General features: G+C 35.2%; 1 protein-coding gene across 12 annotated transcripts in view; it reads right to left on the bottom strand.

Annotated features, from left to right (window-relative positions):
• LOC140744916 (monocarboxylate transporter 10) overlaps positions 1-12,751 on the bottom strand; it is a 149,235-nt gene that overhangs the window by 23,764 nt on the left and 112,720 nt on the right. For 4 of the 12 annotated variants that reach the window (XM_073076631.1, XM_073076628.1, XM_073076630.1 and 1 more), the window contains exon 2: positions 3,480-3,860. The exons of 1 other annotated variant lie outside the window; for it this stretch is intronic. In XM_073076631.1, the coding sequence (XP_072932732.1) occupies positions 3,480-3,762 (283 nt within the window). In that variant the 5' untranslated portion in view covers positions 3,763-3,860. Of the gene's footprint in view, positions 1-3,479; positions 3,914-12,751 lie in introns of all 12 variants that reach the window. 7 more of the 12 variants (XM_073076624.1, XM_073076625.1, XM_073076626.1 and 4 more) reach the window with 3 other exon arrangements.

Raw genomic sequence — 12,751 nt, 5'->3', positions numbered from 1 at the left:
GGATATTTAAAATTGATCGTTATCAACAAAAAAAAATTGGGAAAATTAAAATTGCCGACAACTGGGCAAATATTATTTACCTTCTAAAATGATTTGGATAAAGATTCTCCTTATTTGTTTTGTCTATAGCCTGTGGCAACACGAAAGAAAAGCATGTCTGATATAGATAGTAAGAGCATGATTTATTTGTTTCATATTTCTATTGTTCCAAATATCTAAGATCTAAAGCTTTGATCGCCATAATGGCGGTGCTCGGCCAGATACAATGGTAACGGCTCTATTAAATAAAATAATCGATTCTTGACGACTCTCAACGCACATTATGTTATATTTATTGACTGTTATTTTTACGACTGCGTGTTACTGTGACCCATTCTGTAGTGCTGCGTGATATAAAATTCTTACAGCTTATACACATACATACGGTACGGCGTCGTATGGTAGCAAGTCGCGACGTCGTACCGTCGTACCGTCGTACGTGACGACTAGAAAGTAATGTATACAGTTATTAATATTATTAAGGATGGAAATCATATTTGAGTAAAAATAAACCATCGGTGCATTACCGATTTAAACGATACGATATCGTATCACGACGAAACGTGGTGTCGGGATTTTTAGGATGCATCTGTAGATTTAGAAGGAATCGTTTCACGACACGACGACGCAACTTGCAAGTCGCATCGTTTGTATGTGTTTGAGCTCTAACCCCTGCTCTGCAGAACATTCCACCGTTTTCGGGCAATAAAACTAGATTCAGTAAGTGAATTTTATTTACGACATGGTCTTCAGAGTTCTTTCGCATCTTTTGCTAAATTCTATTACAAATTTCATTGACTTCTAAACTTTAAATTTAGGTGTCTTTGTTAGATTATTGGTCGAGTAATTGGTGTAAGTAGTATTAGCGCAGAGGTCGAAATTCGAACATAATTGTATTTTTTCTATTGATAAACAGTAAAGGCAAACAAAAAATAAACAAATTTAATTGACAAACAAAAGAATAGGATACACTGAATGAGAGGGGAAAGGTAAACATTAATATTTTTATGTTTATCTCATAGATGAGTAAAGATACTTCGCCGCCTTGAAATTGAATGAAGCCACAAATGGCTTATTAGTAAGTTCTTTTTTTGAATTCTTGACAAATAAAAACATTTTTAGAGAAAATTTACGAATAAATAACTAATACTGCGTAATTTACATAATACATAAATAAGTATTTCAAATATTCTAGGGACATTTTAGCACGGAGATGTGGCAAAACTTTTTTACGCAACTATTTCAATTCTCAAAACTGGGTACATTTTCTTGTTAGGAGTGAGTAATCTTTACTAATCTATGGCTTATCTAAAAATTGTTATAAATAAGTAAGTATGTACAAAAATAAATTATGAAAGAGCGCATTAAAAAAGATCTGAAAGGTGTCTGAATAAATCACACAAGAGCCTTAAAAAGGACGTTCAAGGGTAAGGGATCCTTTCGTGGTTAGCTAAAAATAAATATTTTCCAAGAGCATTATATTTGCCATGAAAATCTGACAAAAACCCGTCGATGATTTATTAGTTTACTTCCAGATTTTCGAAGAGAAATGTAATTGATAGGAAAGTTTTCAAATTTTAATTCTATGATTTTACGTTAGAGCTATTTAATGGTAAAGGTACAAAAAACCTGGAAATCTGCCAGAATGTCAATGACGCAGTAAGGACTAATTATTTTTTCTCTTCAAGACATTACGTATTCCTCACCTACGTACCACGTACGCGTATTCAATGAAATACATACTTACTTACAAGAGTAAGTGGTATATCCAATGAAATATCCTTAAATCCAATCAGTTATCTAAAATCACTTATTCAAGAACACATACATAGTAGGTACATTGTCATCGTCCTGTGTCTTTACGCGCCTTAATACTTTTTTATTTTTTTATTACGAATACGGCCAATTAAATATTTATGGCCAGCATTATTTTTCAAGTGAAAGTTTTTAACCATGTTTTTAATTATTTTATTATTTTTTTAATAACGCAATAAAGTGTAATATTAAATGTAACTTTGAGAGAAGATATTGGAGTATAATCAATTAAATACTTTACAACTTATGTTTTTTATCAATTCCTACATTTTTAAATATATTATCTTCATTATCTATCTTTCCGGCCATAAATAGTTTTTTTCATTTTTTAAATTAGAACTACTGCCAGTGTAATCTACCTAAGGCCAGACTGTTTTTTGATTGAGTTGTTTGAACCCTCTTTTATTACATTGGAACAATGCAATAAAATAAAAGTAGGTAATTTAAATACTACTTATATTACGTTACACAACGATTACACGACTGCGATTGTATGCAATAGTTGTTTTATTACGTCCCTATTATCGTAAATTTGTTTTGGGTAGACAAAGATAAGGGGTAGAAAATTTTGTATTCACTTCACGTCGTTATTTTCAATTTGTTCTGGCATTATTTGAATACACACGCAATAATAAAACTGCTGCAAGTGATATATGGTCTCCATCGTTCTTCTACGAGTATTTCGTAAAATATTCCTCTTATTGCTAAAGTTTTAGTTGTTTTATGTGAATACCCCGTGTTTTCATTGTCGTTCAAAAACATTACTTATTTATTAAAATTTTACTGTGCTTAAAAAATAACTAATAAATTATAATTCACATCATTTTTTTAAATATTTTTAAAACTAACTATATTTTTAGCGTTTTAAAGAAAATTACAAATTTTAATTTTTATGTATATTTTTAGTAAAGACAAGTCAAATATTAACTAAAATATCTTCAAGATAAATAAGTTCATAGAATCACTAACATCTTCTATCTTCTCTATATTATATTTCTATATTATATTTTCTTCTCTATATTATATTTCATCACGATATTTATTGCAATATAAAAAAAAGTTAAATTAAAAAAAAAACGTCGAAGTTAGGACGCGCCTAGTCGCATAGAAAACTTATTGTTATTATAAATGAGTTACGTTTTGCGATTGGAGTTCATCCAAACCGATAAGTTACTGAGTACTTTCAGTGAAAGCTAACAAATAAACAAAAACTTTAAGTTAACATCTAGAAAGGTATTTGTTAAAGTTGTTGCTCTTGTTCCAAGTAATTGGTTTCAATAACAGTTGGTAATAATATGAGAAAGTTAAAAGTATTCGACACTTAATTATTGGTTTTTTAATACGGGTAAATTTCTTTAAAGTATGATTATACTTTATTATTGGTTGCCATTTATTTGTACTATTTAAAGACACAGACGATTTTAATGGTTCCACTGAAAGGCACTGCCTTCTCTTTAGGATGAGAAAGGATTATTCCAATAATTGACTATATGAGGATTGATTTTTTGCAATGTTTGATGTTTTTTCGCCGTTTAAAATGTTTAATTTTTTCCTATTAGGTACCATCACGTAATATGTTAGACATTACAATAATTTGTTACGTTCTAAATCGTCGTTAACTATACCTGCTTGCATTCGTACTTCTGGTCCGAACCGCTTGACAACCTCCACAGCAAGAACCGCAGCGGCTTGATGGAGTCCATGCGCCAGGAGTTGCGCTATCGTGGCCGCGGCGGCGACGCCCCATCCCCACCCGCCTTCCGGGTAGTAGTGCCGAGTGAGTGTCAAGAGCTGTCTCGGGTCGAGCTTCGGCTGTCGTGCGGGCGCTCCCCCGCTCGCCTCTAGCACCAGCGGGAGCGACCTCGTGCGCAGCAGCGGCGCGCCGCCCGAGGACCATGACTCTTCCATCAATGCGTGCGCGCATCGTGCGCGGACCTCATCACCGCTCCGTGCACACACCTCTCATGTCCGCTCACGCGTCATTGCCTACCTTTCCTTCGAGTTGCCTATTTCTTAACTAAGTTACAATTACTCTTAATACGGCTAGAGGCTCACTGTTCTGTCAAAACGAGACTGTATATGTTATATATATACCTATTTGTGTTCTTCATTGCTAATTAATTTATTTTTGCATTTTCCATTACAAGTAACATTGCAAATGATAGGACATAGACTAGTAAAAAATATTTGAGTTGTAATATCGTAACAAATCGCGGTTATATGATGCTCCAATCAACTCGACGTAAAGTATAAATAAAACAAAATTGTTAATCAATATGAAATATAATAGAAAAAGATTTTATCTTTTATCAAAATAACTCGTTCATAAACCACAAGTACATAGTTATCCGCCCGACACTCTAAATATGTCATGTTCCATCTATTGGAAGTTATCGATATGAGAGAAGTGAAGAAATAAAGACTCTATAAATAGCGATTTGACATATCTATGAGTCGAATGTAATAACGTCTCGTAAGCATTTGAGATAGAATCGTAGAAGCTCGCGTCTGGCTACAGCCGCATAAATCTCCCTGGACTCATGTCTGCGCTACGTACTAAATCTTTACGAACGATTCAGTATCAGAATGTAGTTTAAGTGTAATTACGGTGATATGTTTAACAGATAACGGTAATGAGATTTTCTTTTTCATGAACTAAATACATTTTCTTTCTTCTGTGTGTCCTAAGGCTGACCATTCACTATCTACTATCGCTTGATATGTATGTAACGCTCATGGTTGGTGACACGATAATCGCTTAAGTTACTGAGCAGTTGTTTATGCCACTCTTGCTCGGGAAATATTGAGCGACTGACGACCGGGACATGTTCTATTTAATTCGTAAAATCTGTCGACAGTCTACGCATGTGCTTAGTAGCCTTTTTTTTTGTGAACGAGGGGGAAATCTTCAAAAGGTACCCGGTGCCGTGGGAGCGACACGGGGTTATGTGGGATTTTTCCGCAACGCTGCGTTGAGGACTCCGGGATCTACAAAAAGCGGAGTCTGCTAACTATAAAACTCGCCATGACATCTAGTGTGTATGATGGTATGCGGCCACACAATCGCCGCCCGTTACGGGGACGTTCGAGCTCCCGCTCTTGCCACCCGAGACTCCAGAAGCCCCCTTTTAATCGCCTCTTACGACAGGCAGAGGATACCGTAGTCCTATTCTGGTCCCGGAACTACAGGGACAGTGCATAGATGCCTACGCTACTAAATAGTCGTCGAACAACTTTTGACAGTGGCGATAATCACTACTTAATCGCAAAAGCTGCCAGTTGCTTAAGCTATGGTAGCCAATGGATGGCCAGCCTAAGGCCACAGTAAGCAATCTTTTCGATATTGTTTTATACCGAAAAACAAACAAAATATGAAATACAACGTTCTACGTTTCGACAACGTTCAAAATTAAATTAGGCGTAGAATAGCCCTTGCTTACATTTTTTCTCTATGAATATACCCCTTTATTAGAATAAATTCTTATAACAAAAGGTCATATTTTACTTTTGTAGATACTTTTAAAAACATTTAGAGGGAAATGAACAGTAGATAAATATATATTTTATTGTGGTGGCTACAAACTTAAGTCCGAGTCGAGAGCAAACCAACATAAAAAACTTTTTATGAGCGTACCTAATTTATTTTTACGTGATCGAAGAATGAAGTTACAATTTTCAGACGATGTTGATTTAGTTATATTGACTGTATATTATATATACACATATGTTATGTCTTCATAGTTCATTCTTAGATCATTTAGGGACTCTTTTAAAATTATGGTATCTTTATTTTACCAACTAGTTTATTTTTATAATAATATCTAGTCTTCATAAGACTTTTCAGAAAAATAATACCATAAAAATATTGTTTTAATGTATTTTATGTTCAGATATTCGCCATGAAAATGTGTAGGTTTATTTTATTTACTATAGTCCTAATGTCGAGTTTGTATGTAATTTGTCCGCTAAATACTTGACCTTAAGCAATGATAAATAAAAGCGCAAACTTATTACACATTTAGCGCTACGAAAATATTTAGATACCGTATTAAGATAAAACTTTGGGCAGACTTCTGAAAAATATTATTAAAATAAATATTGAGCGTCGGTTTACCGTCTTTATCTCTTTGTTTTACTATATGAATAATTCCATATAAGCTGCGTAGCTTAGTGAATTTTTTGTTATAAAAAAGGTTTTTAAAGCTTATGAAATCCTTTTTAGGAAACCTGCGTTATTAAACCATAAACAGTATGAAACGGGTGGTGTACTGAAATTAGGTCTACGACCAAGGATTTGCTTGTAATGACGTCATGATTCCTTAAATGGAGTGGAAATTATGAAAAGATTTCTGATACGAACCAGTAATTTAATCGCGACGAGCGAATCGGGTGGTGGGTGAAGCTTTACGAGATTGTCAAAATGATAAACGGACGTGACGGAGCACATCTGTAAATAAACGTTTGATACGATTTTAGGTAGGCACAAAATCTATGGGCCGTTATGAAATTAAGCACAATGAGCGGTCTCAGTTTTGTACTCGTTAGCAAAGCATTTCTGTCTCATTACTGGGCACAGGGCTGTTCTAGAGTGAAAGGGGTTACACTGGTCAAGTACAAGTTAGTAGACGAGCAGATCTTTGAGAACTTTTTATCATTTTCTTATGCAGATAATTCGAAATACGTACATCATTTTGAAAAATAGAGGTAGACTTAGATAGAGAAAGTAGAACTTTAGATAACTTCGAATGGCAAACGGCATAGCAGTGATAGCCCGGTGGTTAAGGAACTCGGTCTCTGTCCCTGTAGTTTCGGGACCAGAATAGGGCTACGGTATCCCCTGCCTGTCGTAAGAGGCGACTAAAAGGGGGCTTCCGGGGTTGCGGGCGGCAAGAGTGGGTAGCTCGAACCGCCCGGTAAGCGACCCCGGGAAGGGCGGCGGTATGTGTGGTCGCATACCGTCGTACGCACCAGACGGTGTGACGAGCGTCAAGCTCACCTGGGCAGAGCCCGACGGGGCAACGCGCTAACCCTGCGTCGCTCCCACGGCGCCGGGTACCTTTTGAAGGTTTCCCCCTCGTAAACAAAAAAAAAAAAAAAAAAAAAAAAGGAACTCGGTCTCTCGATCGAGGGGTCCGTGGTTCAAATCCAAGGCACCTCTGATTTTTCAGAGTTATGTGCGTATTAAAAATTAATTATCACTTGCTAAACGGTGAAGGAAAACATTGTGAGGAAACTTGCATACCTGAGAGATTTATCAAAAAAAAATCTCAAAGGTATGTGAAGTCTACCAATACGCACTGGGCCAGCGTAGTGAACTATGACCTAATCCTTCTCATAATGAGAGTGCCCAGAAGTGGGGCAGTAATGGGTTGATGATGATGAATGGCAAACATACATACGTAGCTCATTTTATTGGCAAAACACTCAATTATTTTACCGATTATTAGGATGATGTCGAAATACTCATAATACGAAAAGATGCAAATAAAACGTCAAAATGCAAATATGTAGGTACCTATAGTTACCCTATAAATAGACTTGCAAATCCATATTACACGAACAGAAAGGGGACTTGTTTGTTGTTTATAATTTATCGCTAAACATCCCAAAGCCAATGTAAAAACTTGCCGCTCCTTAAGTAGGTACTTGCTCCAAAGTATTTGTATTGACAAAGAGATTAAGTGTATTGTTGTTCGAGTAAAATATGTCTAATTTAGACCTCTGCCATAAATGTTTAGGACAAAGTTTATATTTATAGTAAAAGTGGGAGAAATGAAGGTGGTAAAATGAGTACGGTTCGACCGGGGAGATATTACCGTCATGTGTATTTTTAGTGTGATGCAGTTCTTGCGTTTTAATGTAAGAGTGTGAAAGTCGGCTGATTTATATAAGAGGCGACCTGTAATATTACTACCAATACGCACTTGGGCAGCGTGGACAATGCTCTCATCCTTTCTAATGCTCATCCTAAGAGGAAACCTATGCCCAGCAGTGGGACAGTAACCGTTGACGACGACCTTGCTACTCCTTAGGACATGCACCGACTCTGCCATCGAGTACAAATAGAATCTCTATATAGAGATGGTTACAGATGTTCACGTCCGTGACCAATTACCATCAGCTAAACTGCATCCTTGTTTCCTCCTTCAAAGTTTTGTAAAAATTGAGCCCTGTACCAGAAATATTGTGGAAAAGATGGAGATATCGATACTGTATTTACATTTTGTCGGAAGAGCTGTATATTATCTTACCCTGAATATCGGGTGTTCGTGGCGGGATAAAGAATGCACGATACACTTATTGACAAGGGATGACGGTTATCTATCGTTATAAAAGATAAAAAAGGTCCCTTTTTCATAACACAATGTCGCTGAAACTCTCATTTTAATTAGGTACATGTATTTGTTTGAACATTAGATTCTAGTCATAAGAATAATTATTAGAATTTTCGATTGATAAATAAATTAAAGTGTGCATAATAATTATTTTAATCAGTATTAGAGATTGACCGTATCTTTGATTATCTGAAATAAACAGTAAGCATTTTCAATTTTTTTATAAACCTATAACAATAAACGCTTTCTACACTCACAGCCCCACACTAGGATTCCCTGTGTCGTGGGTGCCATGGACACACACATAGATAAATACACAAACACCCAGACCCAGAGACATAAATCTAAATTCATCATTTAGATATCTGTCTGGCCGGGGATCGAACCCGGGACCCTTTGCGCGTCAGACCGGTATGGTGACCGCCTCGCCACGCGGGTCGTCAGTTACATAATATTCAACAGTAATTTATTAATTGCATGACAAGGACAAGAATTAGGTATTTTTAATATTAGCAACGAAGTTTGTTCTTTTTCTTAGAGCGTCTTCAAAGTAATTCTTCTTAAGTATAATACATGTAGCGAAAAAAAGGTGATTGATAATCTTTCGAACAGGACAGAGGATCCGTTATCTATCCTTAGATAAAAAGTTTGTCATTATCGTTCAGCTAATTTCACAATATGTTGCCAAGTTCGTATATTCTTGTCATATTAATCATATAACAAATTTTAACGGCCACTAGACAAAAGTGTAACCTACGAGTATTATTAATAAATTGTGTGTTACATCGACATGTGAAAATTCGCCTGACTCTAAAAGATTTGTGTTACATTGACTTTCATAACGTCGTCCTACACGTAAAATACAATTTTATTTATATATTTTCCAATCACATGAAAAGAATAACTTCAATAATTCAATATCAGCGAGCGTTAAAATTAATATATTTGATTTTCGAACTTCTACTGCATATTGTCTAGTAAATTAAATTAAAAATTAGTTTTACAAGCAAGAAAGCAAAAGAAAATTATCTTACATAGTCCATGTGGTTCTTAAAGGAATGTAAAGTTTATCAACCCCTTTTGGTTAGGATAGTGGCAGATGACCTTAATCCCTTTCATTCTGAGACCCGTACCCGTGTAATGGATTTATGATGAAACAAGTTTTATCCCCTACTTACCCTGCTTAGGGGAAAATTTAAAAAACCGTCTTTAGTACTCATATGTTTTTGTCATTTATTTGTGAAATATAATATTTTTAGATTTATTTTTTTAGTCTGTTTTTTAGTTATGAATCCATTGTCTCACCTTGTCTCAGGTATCCATTCAGAGTGAAATAGTTTAGGTCATAAGACTCCAGGTTGACCAAGTGCGTATTGGTAGCGTTCATGTTTAATGGAAACTTTTTTTAAAGCTTAACAATATCGAAACTGCGTGACTGGCATCACTGCTATTGAAAATAATACTATCTATATACACAGATCGTAGCTATGTCTACAGGAGATTTATTGAACAGAAAACATAACTATGCGTTGCACCGTTTTTAACGAATTAATTGCCTCTTAGAAATATTTGTGAAAACAATACGTACAGTACCCTTACCAGGAGTTTTTACGTTTCGACAAATATGACTGTTTTGGTATTTGTTTATGTATGGGCCAATACGATTTCCTAGTTCTGACACAATCCGCTAGGGGCGCTGATTGAATTTGTATGGGCAAATACGTAAACAAATACCAAAACAGTCATATTTGTCGAAACGTAATAACTCTTGGTAAGGGTACAGTCGAATTTACTCTTTAATGCAACTTTGCCCTTGAGAGCTTTTCGCTTAAAAACTAGCAAACAAGTTGCAAAGCATCGCTCATTACTCTCACCACTGACAGTTTACAGTATGTGAGTAAGATATTGTATCGCGAAAACACTTTTTGCCCGAATGTTTTATTCGATTTTGTAGAAGCTCTCGATGGAGCCATTAATTAAGTTCTTTTCTGATTTCTTTATTATGACCACTTGTTATGGTTGTAAGGTGAGTGCCGGTTTAATAAATTAATAAATATTTACAGGCGACGAATACATTGGTAAAACAGCGTTGTTCTCTTGCGATTTAGGGCGCCTACACACTAGCGTTTGTACAACGTAGGCAGTCTTTAACCGATTTCGAAAAGGAGGTGGTTATCTGGGGTTGATTACAGTTGTCCATGGACGGCAGTAGCCACTTACCATGAGGTGGACTGCATGTTCGTCTGCTACTCCTATTTTATAAAAAATACGAGTACCATACCAGGAGCAGCCTGGTATGGTACTCGTATGTATGCTCTAAATGCTTTAAACCTTTGTAGACATCCGTGCCAAGCAGAAACAGAAAAAAACGCTGCAGTTAACCGCTCAGTGCAACCAGTTCCTTTTATCATTGCTCAGTTGCGTTTTAAAATGATTATCTTTTTAATTAACATCTAAGTCCACAGAAACCAATCAGTTCTGATAATGCTATAAATAACGACACGTGCTTTCGGCGAAAGAAATCCGACAAAGTTTGTTCACTACTTAATTTATCCGGTAGCAAATCGGGAAACAGGTCTTCCCGCTATATTTCTGGTTGACGACAATTAAGTTGTCCCCAACTTCGTTTCGGTCATAGAAAACGCCGTATTTTTCTGATAAAGATTAATTAAGAAGGCGATAGAGAGAACCATTAACGTCAGTTTTATTACACACATATCATTCGCACAATTACATCAAAATAGAACAGTAGACCTTTGGCGTAGGAAGTTATAATTTTCTATTTCTAAGAGACGTAAGTTATTAAGACATATACGTACCTAGGTAATTTCATTTCCGTAGATTTACATTTTTTTGGTACGTTATGAATATAACATTTTCCTAAAAATACGTTATCCTTTTTCCTAAAGAATTGTATCTGTTTTTTAAATAACAGTGTAATTAAGAATTGTGAAATTAACTGTCGTTGCTAACCTTACTGTCCCACTGCTGGGCTCAGTTCTCAGCTCAGAGTGAAATGCTGTAGTCCACCGCGCTGGTCAAGTGCGAATTGGTAGACTACACGCAACCTTGAAAACTTTTTTAGGTACAATCAGGAGTATGTTTAAGGCAGCGATAATTAATTTCTAGTAAGCAGATAACTCAGGGTGCGTGCCTTCGTGGGATTCGAACTTTGGGCCCCGCGATTGAAAGAGCGAGTTTCTAACCATTGGTCTATCACAGCTTTTAAAGGATAACCCAATAAAAACTGCACGATTGAACATATTTTGAACCTTCATAGTTTAACATTCATATCTCATTTATAACTAAATAAAGATTTTTAAGGAAGATTGGAAAACAGCAGGCTTTAAAAAATAAACTTGATTATGAAGGCGGCGCAGTTTAGGTTTTTGATGGTCTTTAAATTTGAATCGCTTATTTTTTATAACACCTTTCATTTCAGGTGTCTCATAAGACAGATCTCTCAGCGAAATTTTAGTACGGCTGTCTTCATTTAATTATAACTATAAGGTAGGTATATTTTTCATTGTTTAAGTCAACCTGTTTATTGATTGCCAAATATAGTCTTAATAATTTAGAACCCAAGGAAGTAGTGATATGTACAGAGGTGTTATAAGATACATAAAAAAAATGAGTAAATGAGTTGAATAGTCCAAATATTTAGTCTTGTTACTTATTAAAAAAAATAAGAAGCTTTGTTTTTTCCTATTTGGGATTCTTTAAACCGGTTTTGAGAATCGATTTTGACCCATTTGGTCAAAATCATGTCAGGTCTATTCATGTCAGGTCAATTCATGGAATAATATGAGGAATAAAAGTTAACTTTACAAACAAATTATTGTTACTTTTTTACATTGTTTATTACGGTCATACTAAAGGAGTTCTGCATAAACTTTCCAAAAGTTTGCACTGAGTACAAGGGGTCATAATGTATATTATATTATTATACCTGTTTACTTTAAACCTAATGGCATTATTTGAATTTATACGGCATATAAATGTTGTTATACCGATACACAGATTAGTAAAGATACTTCGCCGCCTTGAAATTGAATGAAGCCACAAACGGCTTATTAGTAAGTTCTTTTTTTGAATTCTTGACAAATTAAAACATTTTTAGAGAAAATTTACGAATAAATAACTAATACTGAGTAATTTACATAATACATAAATAATTATTTCAAATATTTTAGGGACATTTTAGCACGGAGACATGGCAAAACTTTTTTACGCAACTATTTCAATTCTCAAAACTAGGTACATTTTCTTGTTAGGAGTGAGTAATCTTTGCTAATCTATGTACCGATATTGTAATACCGTGATCAAGAACGCACTATGTGTGCTATGTAGATACGATAAATGAATGGTGTGTGTAAATCGGTAATTTATAAAGCTTTGGGATAAGACCTCTTTGATGCACGATTAATGGTTAGCGCTAAACTGATGATGTAAATATCGGATAAAGGTTCTACCGTAGGGATGGGTCTGATTTCTAACTGAAGGACCGGATTTTTGGACCAAAATATATTTATTGCTAAGTATAGATTTTTAATAGGTTATCC

This window comes from Epargyreus clarus, unplaced genomic scaffold, assembly GCF_041222505.1.
Source record: "Epargyreus clarus isolate Ecla_fem2 unplaced genomic scaffold, WU_Ecla_fem_2.2 ptg000009l, whole genome shotgun sequence".
NCBI lineage: Eukaryota > Metazoa > Arthropoda > Insecta > Lepidoptera > Hesperiidae > Epargyreus > Epargyreus clarus.
The sequence above is the reverse complement of the archived record's forward strand: the minus strand, read 5'-3'. Positions and strand labels throughout refer to the sequence as shown.